Source organism: Clupea harengus, unplaced genomic scaffold, assembly GCF_900700415.2.
Source record: "Clupea harengus unplaced genomic scaffold, Ch_v2.0.2, whole genome shotgun sequence".
NCBI lineage: Eukaryota > Metazoa > Chordata > Actinopteri > Clupeiformes > Clupeidae > Clupea > Clupea harengus.
This window is the reverse complement of record NW_024879726.1, coordinates 40,687-58,126: the sequence shown is the minus strand read 5'-3', so window position 1 is coordinate 58,126 and position 17,440 is coordinate 40,687. Positions and strand designations below refer to the sequence as shown.

The 17,440-nt window shown below is 41.6% G+C and overlaps 3 protein-coding genes across 5 annotated transcripts; 2 read left to right on the top strand and 1 right to left on the bottom strand.

The window, feature by feature from the left end:
* Window positions 1-469: 469 nt before the first annotated feature.
* Window positions 470-1,768, bottom strand: LOC122130087 (NHP2-like protein 1). Its single transcript, XM_042704770.1, has 3 exons — window positions 1,524-1,768; window positions 1,026-1,146; window positions 470-911 (listed from the first exon to the last, which is right to left on the bottom strand). The coding sequence occupies exons 1-3, from the start codon at window positions 1,524-1,526 to the stop codon at window positions 649-651; spliced, it is 387 nt and encodes a 128-aa protein (XP_042560704.1). The 5' UTR covers window positions 1,527-1,768; the 3' UTR covers window positions 470-648.
* A 255-nt stretch (window positions 1,769-2,023) lies between these two features.
* Window positions 2,024-10,264, top strand: LOC122130085 (cytochrome b-c1 complex subunit 2, mitochondrial). Of its 2 annotated transcripts, none has more exons than XM_042704766.1 (14): window positions 2,024-2,156; window positions 3,959-4,057; window positions 4,496-4,645; window positions 4,745-4,809; window positions 5,097-5,153; window positions 5,265-5,389; window positions 5,488-5,585; window positions 5,675-5,732; window positions 6,118-6,213; window positions 6,620-6,819; window positions 7,170-7,250; window positions 7,677-7,753; window positions 9,600-9,753; window positions 9,904-10,264. In XM_042704766.1, the coding sequence occupies exons 1-14, from the start codon at window positions 2,124-2,126 to the stop codon at window positions 9,985-9,987; spliced, it is 1,377 nt and encodes a 458-aa protein (XP_042560700.1). In that variant the 5' UTR covers window positions 2,024-2,123; the 3' UTR covers window positions 9,988-10,264. The 2 variants fall into 2 exon arrangements, with proteins under 2 accessions (XP_042560700.1, XP_042560701.1); XM_042704767.1 differs by lacking the exon at window positions 3,959-4,057 and adding an exon at window positions 3,838-3,924 and having other exon boundaries at window positions 2,034-2,156.
* Window positions 10,265-10,401: 137 nt separating this feature from the next.
* mosmob (modulator of smoothened b) lies at window positions 10,402-16,752 on the top strand. 2 transcript variants are annotated; one of them, XM_042704769.1, is made up of 3 exons: window positions 10,402-11,419; window positions 14,432-14,632; window positions 15,624-16,752. In XM_042704769.1, the coding sequence occupies exons 1-3, from the start codon at window positions 11,314-11,316 to the stop codon at window positions 15,806-15,808; spliced, it is 492 nt and encodes a 163-aa protein (XP_042560703.1). In that variant the 5' UTR covers window positions 10,402-11,313; the 3' UTR covers window positions 15,809-16,752. The 2 variants fall into 2 exon arrangements, with proteins under 2 accessions (XP_042560703.1, XP_042560702.1); XM_042704768.1 differs by having other exon boundaries at window positions 14,420-14,632.
* The last annotated feature ends 688 nt before the right edge of the window (window positions 16,753-17,440 follow it).

Below are 17,440 nucleotides of genomic sequence, written 5' to 3'. Positions count from 1 at the left end.
CCCTTGTACGTCGCTTTGGACAAAAGTGTCTGCTAAATGACTAAATGTAAATTGAGTTGGCAAAGGCCAGCATTTTCACTCATTGCCATTGTACCTAACACCTGAAAAAAATCCAAGTTGTAACAACTGATGTACCAACATGGATAATTGCAGTCATATTCAAGATCCTAGTGAGGAAAGTTGTTGACATTTGAGCTCAATAGCCTATCAAATACACTCCTACCTCCATGCTCCTAAAGCAGCATGATTGGTTGGCTAGAAGTGCATGTGTCAGTCTGAGTGTTTTATTTTAATTTTATAAATTGGACATAAATTAATGTTCCACTCCAGCTGTGCTGGCAGAAGGCTTCTAAGATTAAAGCAACCTGAGAAATGGTTTACATCATAACATTGTCCTATTCAAATGTATTAACAGTTAAACAGTGTTCTACAGATACTCAGGTGACAAGATGACATTTCAACAAGAAAATCTGATTCACCAAACTTTATTTTGGCTTAATGTGTTATCATTATACTGAACCTACAGAATATACAATTACAAAAAAACTATATACAAAGAGGTCATTTACTGGATGTAAAAAATAATAATGTTGGCATATGGTCTCAGCAGTGGCAACATTTGCCAAGCTTTTAAAAGCAAAAAAAGGATCACACCAAAAGTCTCTCAATGGACATTTGGACTGACTGGATCTGAGGCTTCAGCTGAGAGCCCTCCTTGATGGTCACCGATGTGGCTATGACTGGTCTGGAGACTCCACATGCCCGTCCTAGAGCTTGCTTGGATCTCACAAAAACGTAGGGGACATTTTTGTCCTCGCAGAGCAGCGGCAAGTGAAGGATGATTTCCAGGGGCTCTGCATCAGCCGCCATCACAATGAATTCTGAGATTCCACGGTTCAATGTTTTAGTAGCTATAGGGGAACAGGGCAAACACTTTTAGTACAAAATCACAACCAACCGTATCAATGCACCATTAAGTCACTCATCTCATTAGTATCGACATTAAAACTCGGAACCACTCTCACCTTCATTGGCTCCTTTTCTCAGTTGTTTGTAGTTGGATGCTTGTTGAACAAGGTCCAGAATGGTTTTGCTCAGAGTGGCGTCTGCCAACGGGTAGGCTTTAGGATTCACTTCTGGCTCAGTCTGTGAAAAAAAAAGAGCGATTACCACCATTATCAGGTCACCCATGATCAAAACAGTAACAGTTTAAAATAAATATTCTTCACATACTTCAATAAAACTCCGGGCACTGTGCATGGGTTAACTACTATGAGGTGAACAACGTGGAGAAAATACGCGTGCTTGGCTAGCCACCTAGCTAGCTACGTTATACTAACAAGGTACCGCTGTGCCTTAGCTAGCTGTTCCTTCACATTTTGCGGTATAATAATCGAAAGCTGAAAACAAACATGGATAGTGTGCTTAAAAATGAGGCTATGACCCAGTATTCCTGCTTGAAAACTCTACCTCATCTGGCTAGCCCATGATTCACGCTCACGTGTGTTTATTCATTCACTCACCATGATTTTAGCTATTTTATTAGCTAGTAGTTAAATGTAGGTTTGCTTTATCGTCGGATATGCAGGGTCCCCTCGGCGAATGCTTCACGGAGGACGTCTGACGGAGAGGACAAACAAAATACTGCACTTTAATGTCACTTTCTCGCAAACTTCTAATTCCAAATTTGGTAGACGGTATGGCAGTGCTGTTGCTGGATCCAACACGTGTGTCCTGCTTCGAGCGTGGTGCGCAGGCTCAAATATGGGCTTGCGGACCGGAAGTAGGTCTACAAATGATGCTCCTCCTCATGACAACCACTATGTTCTGGAAGAAGAAATGATCTACTTACAATGAGCAGCTATGAGTTAATTGATCATTAAAACAGCCTTAATTATCCAAGTTAATTTATAAATATGTTCAGGTGATTCATAATTTTCAGTGGGTTTACACTTATTTTGAATGTTCTCTGTATGGCATTCCAGTACACACGAGGCAGTATATAGCTTGCTTACTTACTGCCAACATTTCTACAGAGGAAGAAAAAGCGCGCTAGGAAGTCTGGGTAGGACATCAGTAGGTCAGCCATATTGTGTACCCGTCCGGTCTGAAGGAGAGCGAGAATGAAGGGGTTGCGGGGAATTAGTCACTTATCGGTGAGACATTTTGGTATTTTTATTAATTACAAAGTGATTGTAGCATTTTGTTGCTGTTGGGCTGTATATAGTCAAAGTTTGGTTGACATCCACTGGCCTTGGCCTCCATATGATGTCGGAAGATACGTGACAGCTTGGCCTTGGCTGGTTGAACTAATTTAGCCAAAGTAACTAAGTCGTTCACAGCATCCCTGTATCGTACCTCCTATGATGTTGATGAAAACCACTGATGATATTTCAGCTAACTGAGGGACGTGGGTGTAATCCGTTTCACTGTAGTTAATACTGAACAATAAATATTCTGTTATCAGAGGCATTTAAAGTTGGAGCTAAGCGACAGATTATGTAACATGAGCTAAAGCTAACGTCATTCTCATCAGCTGACACTTAAACTATTCGAACTCAACACAAGATTTTCTCGGGAAATTACTCGGGCGTTTGATTGTGTGATAATCTTATCTGTAGTAACAGCCAGACTAGTTAGACCGTGTTATATGTGGAGTGACTGAAACGTCATCTCAGGTCACTGGGGGGTTGCCTTAACATTTAAGAGTAACGCTAACTACACCGTTTGATCGTCATCAGGATGAATTTGAAAATGTGTACATTTGAAAATGAGACTTGATGCTTAAGACGTATTTGAGCTCCTTTCATGTGACTGACAATAAAAATGTATGGCAGGATTAGGTCATTTCAGGTAAATGGCTGGTTGTGGAAACCAGATTACTGCTGGTTTATCAGCACTCTATAGCCAGTTGTTTTCCAGAGTTTTAAGTGAAGTTTTTCCAGTTCACCAACTAATATTTTAAACGGGAAGTCTGCAGGAGTATATTTATCATGTCAGTAATGTATACAGGCTAGGGGTTGGGAGGGTTACCCCAGAACAGTCAGTCAAGTTGCAGTTTGTGAATCTGATCAACCTGCAGAACATCTGATTTCACTTCATTTATCTTGTCAGAGTAGAGTGTGTTTGCCAAAACCTGTGATGCAGTGCAACCATAATTCATTGTTAGACAGATTGTCGATTTGAGCTCACTACCTTAGTAACAGTAGCAAGACAAATATAAATTAATGACATGTTGGAGGGACTATTCACCCTTTCACTCAAGCAGTCAGTTGTCGTAAAGTTCTATGAAATGATATAGGATATTTTTGAAAATATTGAGTCTTTCAGTATAAATATACTGTTTTATCTGATGCTATGAAGATAGATGAAGTTTTCCCCCATCATTAATTCTTTGGTAATTCAAAAACGATCTAGTAAGGTTCAACAATGGTAGCTTGATACATGTGGAGAATTTGGGCTAAAATGTTTGTCTTGCTGATGAATTACCAGTGTATGTGTTGACTTGATTGTTTAACATGCTGTCCCCGGAAATCAGAAATTTATCCCTGTCATTTTATGCTCATTACTGAATTTTCATCAGTGATGTTGGTCTTCCATAAAAAGCATCTTGTCATTTCATTTTCCCTCCACTTGTGTCACTGGGTCAAAGAAGGCAATCCGGCCACCACCACTCCACTCTAGTAACTGAACCTATATGGAGTTACGATTATGGAGCATTGGGGCTGGGCTGGGCTTGTCTTTTCCTCCCATAATCTGCTCCTTCACACACCCCCTTTCCCCCTCTGGAGGTACGACCTCGAACCCGCTGTCACCTCTCCATTTTCTGATTTGCAGACGAGGCTTTACGCAGCCCAAGCTGCCCGTAAGGTCGAGTTTGCGGTGGCCGCGGAGCACATAAGGTTTCAGCCGCAGGAGGTGCAGGTCAGTGGGTGTTGACTTCTCTCTCTCTTCACAGAGGCGCTTCTATGCAGCTGGAGGCAGGCAGTCTTTGAGTGAGCCTTTGGCTGGCCTCAAGCGTTCTCCAGGTGCCGGACACTCTAACCAGGATGTCCATGTATGTGAGGGTGGGGCATTGGGAGTTTGGATGGACGGGCCTTGCTTTGTGGGAGCACATAAAACTGACCACACTGTGAATGTTTATCTATTATAGTTTTTCTTATCAAAGTATTCAATACATGTGATTGAGTGCCGTGAGTACACATGGCTTTTCTAGAGATGTTTCCTTTGGTTTAGGTGTTTGTGATGTGAGCATAGCCATAGCACATTGCTCAAGATGCTAAAGTCTGTAGGAGGCTTCTTTATTAAGTAACTATAGTAGTTATAGTATATAGTTAAGGTGTTAGTGCTAAATGACTAAATGTAAATGTAATGTAAATGTCCTTAAAGGTTCATGGTTTTCAGGAGGGATTGAAAGGCTGAACTATCCTGAAACTTCTCCTTTCATAATCTCCTTGAGCAGTTTTTTAAATTGGCTTCTGTTTTTTCTTCTAAGGTCACAAAACTGCCCAGTGGTCTGGTGATTGCCTCCTTGGAGAATTATTCCCCTACTTCCAAGATTGGTGTGCTGATCAAGGCTGGTAGTCGATATGAAACTCCCGACAACCTTGGTGTCACCCACTTGCTCCGCCTGTCGGCTAACATGGTATTATTTGTGCAACTTCAAATGTCATTAGTGTTCCCTTGTAACCAATCTAGCCATGCCCTGACTGTGTGTTTGTCTTTTTCTTGTTTTTTTTTTCAGACCACCAAGGGTGCTTCTGCATTCAAGATCACCCGTGGGATTGAGGCCGTGGGTGGCAGTCTGGGGTTAGTCTGTCTTTAAGGCGACAGAGGCACATTCTTTACTTCTGTCACAGAACTATGACCTGCATTGCCCTTTGCACAATAGAAGGTCCACCACAGGACCCCCATAATGGCTAGAAGAGGGTATTAGAACTTGGCCCTTGAGGACCATGAAATGGGGGAAAAAATGAATTGCCATCATGTGTGAATCAATGTAGGAGGCTGTATGAGTTTGTGTGTGTCTGTGGTGTTAACAACCTTTCATACTTCTCCTTGGCGTGTCAATTCCTCTGTGTGGCTCTTTCTTCTAGTGTGTCATCATCCAGGGAGAACATGATGTACTCTGTGGATTGCTTGAGGGACCACATGTGAGCTCTTTTTTTTGTGTGACTTATCAGCCATCTCGCTGTTAGCTGTCTTTATTAGCCAATCAGTATTGTTAATATTGTGTATAATTTCTCTGACTTGTTTACCTGCAGTGACACGGTCATGGAGTACCTGATCAACGTGACCACTGCTCCTGAGTTTCGGCCATGGGAGGTGTCCGACCTCACATCAAGGGTCAAACTAGACAAGGCCCTTGCCGCCCAGACCTCACAGATAGGTTTGTTTTCTCTAAGATTGATTTAAGATTGATTCTGACTCCTCATGGTTTTCCAGTGGCACAGATGACTAGGTTTTTCTTTTTTTCTTTTTCAATAGGTGTGATTGAAAGTCTTCATGCAGCTGCATACAAACATGCTCTGTCCAACTCCCTGTACTGTCCTGATCACCGAGTGGGCAACGTTACCTCAGAACAGGTGAGATCTAAGCTCCTTATCCCAGGATGTTTTCTGTATAGTCATAATCCTTAACTGTCAATTGATTATTTCCATGTTTTGTTATTTAGATGCATGCATATGTTGAGAGCAACTTCACAAGTTCCAGGATGGCTCTGGTTGGACTGGGTACGTGTCCGTGTTGTCCGTCGGTGCGATTACACCTTTATAACCTAGAAGTTGGCCTTAGTAGAATTAGCATGTGCTAGGTTACTGACAGTACATTCACGTAATTCATGGTGTTCTTGGGTAGGTCAAATGATACAGAAAAATACAGATACACATATTCAGATTTTATTGTGCTTTGTATTTATTGTGTCTGAAAACCATCTGTATGTACACAACTGTTGACAAATTGAATGAGCATCTAGTCATGGTTAAGGTTTAGCTCAGTACCTTAAGAATTTTGCTGCGCTGAAGCAATTTGGTGCATGCGACAATAAACACTTTGACTTTGGCAGTAACTTCTGCTGTATTGTCTGACACATGTGTGCATTGTTTCTGTATGTTGCAGGAGTGGACCATACTATTCTGAAGCAGGTTGGGGAGCAGTTCTTGAACATCCGCAGTGGAATGGGCACTGCTGGCTCAAAGGCCCAGTATCGTGGAGGTCAGACCCTTGAAACGCACACGCAGAAAAGATGTTTAAATATATTGATGTAGGACATTAGCAATGAGAAGGTGATTGTCCCAGTTCAAAAAGTGGCAAAGGCAAGGGGCATATTGCTTCATTATGGCATATCAGTGGATATGGCAATAAATGTTACTGTAGCTGCCATTAGTAAAGGCTTCTTTTAATGGAATGACAAATATGAGAAAGGTGTTTTAAATCAACAAAAGCTGTCTTGCTTTTGTGCCTAAAATGACTTGAAATGATTTGTTGTCACAAAATACCTCTGCAGGTGAAATCTTACCAAAAGCAACCCACTACATCGTGTCCTATCTCTATGTTCTACTAAATGTTTCACATGCACTGCGATTGAGTGACGGTAATACCGTCATTCCCTGTATTGCAGGTGAGGTGAGGGAGCAGGGATCCAGTGGCCTGGTACACGCAGCGGTGGTCAGCGAGGGAGCCACAGCTGGCTCCGCCGAGGCCATGGCATTCAGTGTCCTGCAGCACATGCTGGGCGCCGGGCCCCATGTCAAGAGGGGTGCCAACATCTCCAGCAAGCTCAGCCAGGGTGTCTCCAAGGCCACCGCCCATCCTTTTGATGTGAGTACCCCCCTCTGTTTTCTACGGTATTTTCCTGCCAGAGAAAGTGGCTGCAAGTGAAATGCTGTGGAGAAAGGTTGTCATGTGCTTAACCATATTTCCAGTTATTTGCCCATGCACAGTACAGGCAGTATATATATTCTTCTCAGCTTTGAAATCATCGCTGTTAGTGCTTTTATGCCATTTCATCCTTTAGTCTTTGTATTATTGTTTTATGTATGTATATGTGTGTATATGTATGTATGTTTATACATATGTTAGGATACAAATGTGGGAAAGTTTGACTTAGATGGAGGTGGGAAATAACAAAAATTCTGAAATCAGTCTTCTTCTCTGTTGCTTCCTTGCAGGTTTCTGCTTTTAATGCTGGCTACTCTGACTCTGGCCTCTTTGGAGTCTACACCATCTCCCAGGCAGCAGATGCTGGTGATGTGAGTATTTAACAAACACCCCTCAGTTTCCTCCTTAAATCAACCCTTCATTTTAGAAGCACAATCTCAGTATTATCGATTTAGAGTAGTGCAAAGTTCATTATGCTTCATTGACTGGACATCGAAAAGTCGTATTTATATAACTTTTTATTTTTTTAAATTTTTTTTTTACAGTTTATGAGGTAATGTTTGAGGATGTTGTGAGTTGTAGTTGCCTTACCCTGCATAAGTCAGAGTAGGTCATAGAAACCGCATTATCTTGCTGACTTGCTACAATTCTGTTAAACAGCTCATATCCTTTTAGTTTCCTTGTAAAAACTGTTTACAGTTTCCACCCTAAAACTGGCAGCTTGTGGCCTTTAGTGTTAGCTGTGTATGATTGTTTGACATATATGAATGAGTGGTCTGGTTCTTCTCTCTTCGCAGGTGATTAAAGCAGCATTAGATCAGGTTAAGGCTGTGGCAGAGGGAGGCGTGACTGCAGAAGACCTCAGCCGTGCCAAGTGAGTCGCTCATGCACTGCTAAATTATACACTTACAGACAAGCAACACTTGAAGAGTGACGGTAGATTACAAAAGACATGGTTGAGGTGGGTTTCGTTTTGTGCTGAAAACCCGGCTTACCCGGGTGCACACAGAGCCATAAATCATATTTTAAGTGCCTACAGTGTTCTGCCTTGTGTTCGCTCCACCAGAAAGAGATTCAAGAAAAGGTGTTTCACGGGTGCTCATGTATTTTTAGTTTGCACGTTCATTATTTTGTCTAGAAAGGTGCAGTAAGTACTTTGTGTGGTTGAGAAAAATCAAAATGCTTCAAGACTTACAGTTCTCATGTACTGAATGCATAATAATTAGGAGGACGAGTAATCGAGTCGCCCCCTTTGGTGGTAGCCCTCCTACTGTTGGGTGAAATGAATGGGATTCGCCATAGAGACGTTTTTAGAAAAAATATATCTCGGTCCACATCGAAAAGTTAGTGGAATTACTTCCATGACATGTACTTTGAGAAACTTTATTGACTCTGGTGATCATAGTTTATTTTCAGCCACAATTCGAATTGTTTCAATTATTTTTATAACGAGGTGATCAGGAAATACAGTGAAATATGTCTTATAGAGGACGTCACCGGTTTGAACGCCTCACTGATCAAAATGCCTATTTGTATTGCTTGGCTGGGTGAATATTTTTGTAATAACAAGAAATGCATACCGCATGATGGAAACCATTGCACGTGTGTGTGGTGCAGTGTGCACTGACAGGTGGTGTCGGGACTAGCATGATGGATAAGGCATATGCTTTGGTGAGCAGGGCACGTGACCTATTATAGTCCGTTTATGAAACGAAAGGAGCCATATCAAATGTTTGAAAGAAGGCAGAAGATTACTGTACGCACAATAAAAAATATTTTTTAATAACTTCACTGATTTAAAAATCCGCCCTATGGGATTTTACATGTAAACTGCTCTCCGATAGGATCGCAACCACAAGGGCTGTAGGTTTTCACTTTCCCTCCCTATAATAAACAGTCCCTTGATATTACCGTGCGCTTCATTTACTTTATATACTTTATTTGCTATATTTGTATACATATCCTGCCCCTCTAAATTGTCAACAAATGCATAACAACCTTACACTTCAAACAAAAGTATCAGCATGCACAGAAGATCAAGTAACCATTGTCACTCAGTAACTATTGCGCCATCTGTCCGAGGACCGTATTGCCCCACTTTTCTTACAAAGGGTTAAAAAAACTGGATTTCCCACTCAAGAGAATAGCATTTTAAATGGACTCTTGCCATAAGTCAAATCTTAAACAACTCCCCTCTCTGTATTGTTTCATGACTTGATTCAAGGGGATTGTTGTGATATTGGTCCAACACAATTGAGGGTAGGCCCCATGAACTTTAGGCCTAAACATCACATGTACTGTAGGTGTGGGCCAGAAATCCCATAGATCTAAACACAAGATTTAAATACATGTACAGGCAGAGCCTCTCCGCAGCACCTTCTGACATTGCACAGCATTACTTAAAGGCCACTGACAGACTTCATTATGCTCCATTCTCGATTTAAATTCTCTATGCTTATTTGCACTCTTTATAACACCTATAGTGATTGTGAATGATGACCAGCTTAATGTCAGGTGTTCATGTTGAAATAGTACAATGCCTTTGACTATGCCCCAGGGCAGCTGTGGCTACAGATGTAGCTTACCACCACCGGTATGACTGTGTCTGAATGATTACTGGACTCTGTAAAAGCGACTTTGAGTACTTAGAAAAGCGCTATATAAGATAAATGAAATAATAATAAGTAATAATTTAATTTTGTTTGCATATCTGTGCGCAGGACTCAGCTTAAGGCACAGTATCTGATGTCCCTGGAGACCTCCGAGGGCTTGTTGGAGGCCATTGGCACTCACGCTTTGGCCGAGGCAACCTACCACACCCCTGAAGCAATGTCCCAAAAAATTGATGCCGTGTCCTCTAACGATGTTGTCAGTGTAAGTGTGAGCTTACATCGCGTCTCTGGATTGTGGCCAATTACGAAGATGTTTTGGTGCTGCAACCTGGTGTTGATATGGCATCATAACAAGTGGTGTACTAAACTGTGTTATTCACATCATATTCTTCTTTTCTTTGTTTCTGTCTAGGCTGCGAAAAAGTTTGCTGCTGGCAAGAAGTCAATGGCCTCCAGCGGACATTTGGGGAAGACCCCCTTTGTGGATGAAATTTAATCTTCAACCTCTATTCCCTAATATTTATAAACTGAATGGCAAACACTGTCTTTCAGCCCATGTAAAAAGCAACAACAATGGTTTTAAATCTTACAGCCACATTGTTCAACCAGAACATCTGTCTTGTCTAAACAAAGTAACTGTATTCCTGTCAACAATCAGTCCTCATGGTTGTATTATTTTTTTAATGTGGACGAAGAAGGGGGGAGCAGAGAGGGATCTATGTTCATATAAAATGTATAGCTGATGTAAATGAATAAAGACTCTACCGAAGTGATATTGGTCTTTTTTGTTAGCAAAATGTTGAGTTACAGGATCCAAATAAAAACAGGATTCATTTTGGAGGCATTTGTTACAGTTTTGAAACTTTGCAAGGGCATTTATGCTCTAAACCACTGATTCAGATTCTGGATGAAACGGAAACCTAGGCACTAGACAATGATTCATGGGTTTGTTCCCTTAGCTTTACTGATGCTATTCAGTCTAGTTTTTAAACTAATTTGAATCTTTTGGATGGTTCTGAATATTGCTAAGGTAAACATCTCTAGGAATTCGTGAACTGAACAGCTGTCCATTATAGTCGGTGCGTCATCAAAACATCGCCCCCCACGCAAACCAACGCACATCAACCAACAAGACCCCGATCTCTCGCGAGAACAGAGGTCATACTGATGTGTATTTGTGGGGAGGTCTGACAAACGTTTAGCGTTCCAGCTGATGTCTTGCATTGAGCATACTAGGAGTGGGTATTGCACATCGGTGAAAGAAGATGGGGCCACGATACTGAAGTATACAAACAAATACCTCCGCTTCCTGTCACTCTTTTCGTCTACAATGAACACAGCACACCTTCAGCGAAGACCTTGTGGCGAATAGGCTCACATGCGTCCTTTAAACGAGGAGGACCTTATATGCGCGAGTTGTGATGGGGGAACAAGGGGCACAGGAAATGGATAACCAGCTGCACAAGAGCCCCTGTGAGAGATTCGATATTCGGTGGACTTTTAGCTTCCAGTGGGCCGCTAACCTCAGCGAACGTGTCGGTCTGAATTGCCCAAGAGGAGCAAATGTTATGTGTCCCGTTTAGGGCCAAGTTTTGTGTATCAGTTCGAGGCAAACGGCAGCCCGATGAGCTCTTTACCTCGTCAAAAGATTATGCTATTGTTTTGCTTCGCACCATGGGGCCAGTGATGGAGAGCTACAGACGGATATAATCCCCAACTGTGGCAAAACCTGATAAAACAGACTATTTCAAACGCTCACTTGCTCGTTGTAGCCTCTCGCCGTTCAAGGTTTTCATTCACAGAGGTGTGGACGCAATGAGAAATGGATAAACTAACCATTATCTCAGGATGTCTCTTTCTCGCAGCCGATATTTTTGCCATCGCTAGTATTGCAAATCCCGACTGGATCAACACTGGGGAAGCAGAGGGTAAGAACATTGCCCATCATTATGAATTGTCCTCGGTTTATGCCGTTATGACTAAACTCTGTACACATTACTTCGATACTTTAATTTACATAGGCTACAGAAAAAGTTGTTTTTTTGTTAAATTTGTCCGACAAGTTGGTTAAATATCTGGATGAGATGAGCCACAAGCTATTTCTTGTGTGAGTGTCCTTTGGGAGTGGGTCATTTTCAAGTATTTTCTGGTTTCATGAAACAAATTGATTAATTGGTGACCGTAATTGCCGAAATCAGTAAGCCTGTGACTATAGCCACATGGAGCTAACAGACTCATTTAAATAGATACCAGTTATTCCAATGTGAAAAGACCACTACATCGTGTTCACTTTTATTACATGGCAACTTGCAGTGATTAGCTTGTTGTAGACAGTTTAATTTTGAAACGCTTGGTAGCCTACCACCAGGCCTACATGTAAGTTGGTCTTTATTTACTTCAGGCCGACTGTATTTACCCTGATACGTAACTTTAGAGTGTTTGTGACATGACCCTTTTCCACCCGAAACTAGCCTAATGGTCACTGTCGTTTAATTTGCTTAATGATAATTGACCATTGTTGCTCAGAGGACATTTGTGGTTGTTCTAATGAAGACCCTAGGGATGAATATTCTTTCCACAGGAAAAGAAAATCTAAACACGCTGTGCTGGATTTGTCTGGGAGATTTACATGGTCACGATGCACTTTTCCCTGTCCCATGAGGGAGCCTCAGGGAGACTTGTTTAGGAAAGAGAAACAGCCTCCTTTGCACTTTAATGGCGTAGCATTTGACCAGAGTTCTGTAATCTAAACACTATAATGGAAAGAGTATTTATTGATTAGAGGGCTTATGAAAGGTCAGTAGGCCTGTATGAATTGGTTATAACCTTTTCAATGTCTTGAAGCGGCTGTTTTCTACACATACCTAATAACTGTGCACCCTGGTGGTGCAGACCCTGGCATGTTTACCAGGTGGAAGGATTTTGTTTAGTGGTCTGTGGTGGGCTCCTAGCGGGTGATTGTGTGCCTGGCAGTTATTATGCAGGTATTCTGAAGTGAGGTTTAAAGCAGCAGGAGACGGACCTGAGCTGGATAGGTGTAAATACTCTGCAGGCTCTGATTAAGCTGAGTGTTCCTCTCCTCTCCACTGAAGATCCAAGAGTCCTTCTGCTTGAAACAAACTCGTCAGAAAGAACAGCTTCAGAGTCGCTTTCATATGATCCACCAAAAGTATCAGAGAACCAGGCGTACAGCTCGCTCTGTTGCTTGGGTAGGTATGTGGATTCTGCCTGCAGTTCTGCATTAAGAGACTTTTGACAGAGCCTCTTGAATATTACTGTATTGTACTGAACACTAAAACAGAAATGCTTAGTGGAGGGATTTGTAATCTTTATCAAACTAAAAGATGTGGTCCGGTAAGGACTGCACGGAAGACAAGATGCAACATCTAGGAATGTGAGGCTGTGTTACTTTAAAAAATATACAGGGGTGGACCAGGATTTCCTGTATATAGAAGGAGATAATTTTTTAGGAGATCATATCATGTGTTGTAGACATCCACATTGTGTAGTATGACTTAAATCAGTTGAGGTTGTACTCAGCAATGTTAAGACGGTTTAGGTTGAACTGTTAAATCCTTTGCACTGTGTTGTCAGAAGACACTGTTCTGCCTGCCTCAACAGTGTAAACGCATTTGCACTTTGATTTACTTGTTGCAGTTGGGTTGATCTAATTAGATTGACTAAATATGATTTCAAAGTGGCCTTTCATCACATTAGTCCTCCAGCCATGCAAAGTGTTGGCTCAGACATCCAAGCTCACGTGCAACTTCATCCCAGTTTTAATGAGTCTATGCACAAAACATTATTAAACCACATTAATGAAGATCAGTTTGTCACAAGACACAGATCTCAGATCTTTTCTTTTTTTCAGATCTGTTTTGCAGTTGGGGTGTTGTTTTCAATTTCAGCTAACAAATCAGCAGTTCATCATTTGGACACACCAGGCTCTGGCCCCAAAGAGGAAGCCTCTCTTGGGTCTGTGAGTGAGAGGCCTTTCCCAGTAATCCCCTTTCAGGGGTCCTGAGCTGGAGACGTCTCACACGTCCCTCATTTGTGAAATCCCACTGGGCTTGCCATAGCTGGAGCCGCTTCCATACAGAGTCACCAAGAGTACCACTCTGAAGCGCACATGACTACGGGAACAGGAAGAGTGAGCTCATTGGGGAGGTTATTAGGTCTTCGTAGTGCTGTTGTCGGAAAACATAACACTGCCATACGCTTGGGACGTATTAGGTAATGATGACTCTTGATGTAGGGAATTTTGCTTAATTAGTGAGGACATGATGGGAGTTGGAGCCTACTTCTCATCACACGCAATATATTTCTGTAAAGGCAGGGAATGCGAAATGCTCTTGGAATTATGCAACGCAATGGGAATTGCGTAACATCTTCATTATGTCGTGTGTTTGTAGTGTCTAGTGTTTATGTCTCCTGGTGGGTTGTTTTTGCAATCACTGAGCATGACTCAGTTGCCACATCGCAGCCATCAACACAGGTGCTGCATGATGATTACAGACGAGTGCGCTCTGTGTTTTTATTGTCCTCATTGTTTAGAAGTGTTCATTTCACAGGAAGTGTGAAATTGTGGACTAATGTGCGACAGGACACTTGTAATCAATTACGCCTTGTAATGATGTTATCATGGTATCGGACATTTGGTACATTCAGCTGTAATGTATCATGTTTTTGCAATAGAATATTTATTATATTGATTAATAACTCCCTACGTTTAAGTGCATCTTAAGTTGTGCTGGCCAAGTCCTAGGTAACACATCCAATTTTTTTGTTTTTGAGGAATCCCAATGGATGGGCTGTAGTTTTAGCGAAAATATTGATAGCTGGTGCTAGTATACTAATGTCTTGCAAGATCCTCTCCTCTTAGGTTTAGCCTGTCTTGTGATAATTAGGCCTCTGTAATTAACTTACAGGTGCTCTTACAGTGGGCCTTGTCCAGCAATGCCAGACCATCCATGGGCGAGACAGGACCTGTATCCCACCCAGCCTCCCACCGGAGTGGGTCACCACCCTCTTCTTCATCATCATGGGCATAGTCTCCCTCACCATAACCTGTGGCCTGCTAGTGCTCTCACACTGGCGACGGGAGGCCACCAAATATGCCCGCTGGATCGCCTTCACAGGAAGTGAGTGACATACATGAAATGGCAAATGTGCTGCCGCATAGTCATAACCATGCTACTCCTCACAGGTGTAAGATTGAGATCAAATTTACAGTCATTTTGTCAATTCATACTGTCACATTTTTTCTAGTTTGCAAAGATACACTGAAATGTTGATGTTGAATCTGATTAAAAAAAGTGACAAACCAGTTTGTGACAAACCAGTTTCAGCATGATCACCATGTGCTGGTAAATTACCGGATCTGTTAATAATACAGTGAAGCTACATTTGGCTGATGTTAAGGTAGTTTCCTAAGTGTATTACATTGATGCCGTTCTAGTCGAGTTTTTGCAAAATGTCACACAGTAGCCTGTGTAGTTATAGCCTATAGCATAAAGGCCCATCCACTGTAGCACACATAGGCCTAGTTCAAGGAAGAGATTCTAATTAACGACTAGTAGCCAATTACTTTGGTAACCAAATAAGAAGCCTAGAAAATAGGTGCTCACATAGCTTAGGCCCAAAAGGTTTCATTAAGTTAGACTGAAAGAGCTGCGTACATGATGCTGATGCCCTTTCTATTTTGGAAGTTTACAGTAGTGCTCTAACTCAGATGTGCACTTGCATCTGCGACTAATAAGGCTGTTAAGTTATAGATTCACTTACAGCTCACTGGCCCAATTTAGCTTATGCAACACTTGAAGTAGGGGCCAGGAAATCACTTCAGCATGTTGAAGATTGCAGCCTCTTTGGCCTCTCATCTCATGAAGTTTATTCATTAGTCCTTTGTAGATCTGAGATGGCATTGAAAAGGAGTCACAAAAGAGCTGTCGTTGATCCTGTAATCAGGCTAAAGGTTGCCTCGGTTGATACCAGAACCACCATCTCAGGCCTTCATTTCTGGCACATAAGTGTAGCAATTTGTTTGCATTTATCACTCAAGATACAGAAACCAAGCAATTTCAAAAGGGTAGAAGAATGATGGTGTTCTGTTCTTTTTTTTCTCTCTTCCAGTGGTCCTGTTTTGCATGGCTGCTCTCATATTTCCCATTGGATTTTACATCAATGAAGTCGGAGGACAGCCGTACAAGTTGCCCAACAACACCGTTGTTGGTTCTTCTTACGTACTTTTTGTTCTGTCTATTTTCTTTACAATAGTAGGACTGCTCTTTGCAGGAAAGGTGTGCTTACCTGGCTGACAGACTCCACTGTTGTTGCTAAGTTGGAAAAAAAAAAACCCTGTAAGGGTTTGAAAGCATTTCCTCAAAATGCATACACTAGAATGGGGATATGAGACACTTGTGTTTCCACAATTTTCCCTCCTGTAATGCACTATGGAAGATGATGGTCCACTTTGCAAGGAACACAAAGAAGAAGAATACCATCATGCCATAAACATCAGGCTTGCTGTTCACAACAGCACAAACCATCAATAAGCTCCCGCTTGAATCCCCTATATCCTTAAGCGCATTAAATTACTATGGTCACTATTGTTTAATAGTTTGGTTCTCTGATCTTGTTTCAATGCTGTTTTACTCAGCAAATGCTACAGTTGAACTGTAGCCCTCAGCTTTCCAGAGATCTCTGCAAAGGGAGGGAGCTTCCTGGAAGTGTAAGTTGGGTGGTCAAAGAGGTTCATGAACATCCATATTTGATCCCTCCCAGGAAAAGACTTGTAAAGAGTGAGGGGAGACATGGTCAAAAGTATTATTATTATTTTTTTCCCCAAAGGGAACATATATAAATTAAATATTTGGCAAAAAGCCAGTCAGGACTGCTGGTTACATGTACGTGGGGCTGGCCACAGATTCAAGAAATAGTGGCGAAGTATCTCTCTTCAGTGGGCAGCCCTCACGATCTGACCAATCATTGGAATCGAACTGTAAAGAAAGAATGGGAATTCAAGGACATTTCTTTTTTTTTATGTTAACGATTCAGTTGAACTTATAAATGAGCTTTTTTCTGTAAATGCACTGCATCAGGGTATTTCACAAATCTATTTGTTTTTTTTGTTCTATTAAATGTTCTGTTTGGTTATTTTTTTGCCCAGAAATCTGTAATGAACAATTTGAGGAAGCACTGTGATGGAGTTGAACTACTTGGGCAAATACTAAGAGCCATTATAAACTGTTACAGACCAAAACTGACTGGTGTTTTATGTCTTGCTTTGAAACATTAAATGTAAATTTGCTTGAATTTTAAAACTGGTATGAAGGTAAGATTGAGAACTTGTATGAAATATGTTTGAGATTATAGAGCATAGTCTAGTGTTTTGGGTGATACAGTGTTTTGTGGATTCCATCTGGATTTGTTTTTGTCTGGTAATGCTAAGGATAATGCCACTCAGACACAGGCTGCTTCTCAACACCTTTCTTAATCTCAACACCTTTCTTAATCTCAAGCATTTACAAGGTACCCATCTCTGACCTTCCACAGTAGGCTTTACCTCGGTGGCTATTTAAAGTAATTTCGATGCTCAATATTCCTTCTCTTTGAGAGGTGCTCTTTTTAGCTGAATGTGTCCTGCTGTTTCCATGGCAACCACCAGTACTGGAGGATAGGAATGAATAGCTTTTACTTTATATTTCACTCAATCTATTCAATCAGTGCCAGGCTCCAACAACGTTGAAAGGAATATTGGATGAAACCAAAACACACAATAATTCCGAAGGAGGTAAGAGGTGTAGTGACAGGGTTACTTGAGCAACCTAGGTGCATGCTGTGCCTATGAAAAGTACAGAATGTGTGTGTTTCCATGCCACAGTCTAATACAATAAGACGCAAATGTGGACTGTTCATTAAAACGACGGTGGACAACAGCAAACAGTTTC

Coding starts and splice junctions, on each gene's coding strand:
- mosmob (XM_042704768.1), top strand. CDS start 11,314: ATGGATAAACTAACCATTATCTCAGGATGTCTCTTTCTCGCAGCCGAT. Junction 11,420..14,419: donor CAACACTGGGGAAGCAGAGG/GTAAGAACATTG, acceptor ATTAACTTACAG/GTGCTCTTACAGTGGGCCTT. Junction 14,633..15,623: donor CTGGATCGCCTTCACAGGAA/GTGAGTGACATA, acceptor TCTCTCTTCCAG/TGGTCCTGTTTTGCATGGCT.
- LOC122130085 (XM_042704766.1), top strand. CDS start 2,124: ATGAAGGGGTTGCGGGGAATTAGTCACTTATCG. Junction 4,646..4,744: donor TCCGCCTGTCGGCTAACATG/GTATTATTTGTG, acceptor TTTTTTTTTCAG/ACCACCAAGGGTGCTTCTGC. Junction 9,754..9,903: donor CCTCTAACGATGTTGTCAGT/GTAAGTGTGAGC, acceptor GTTTCTGTCTAG/GCTGCGAAAAAGTTTGCTGC.
- LOC122130087 (XM_042704770.1), bottom strand. Junction 912..1,025: donor GAGAAAAGGAGCCAATGAAG/GTGAGAGTGGTT, acceptor GTTCCCCTATAG/CTACTAAAACATTGAACCGT.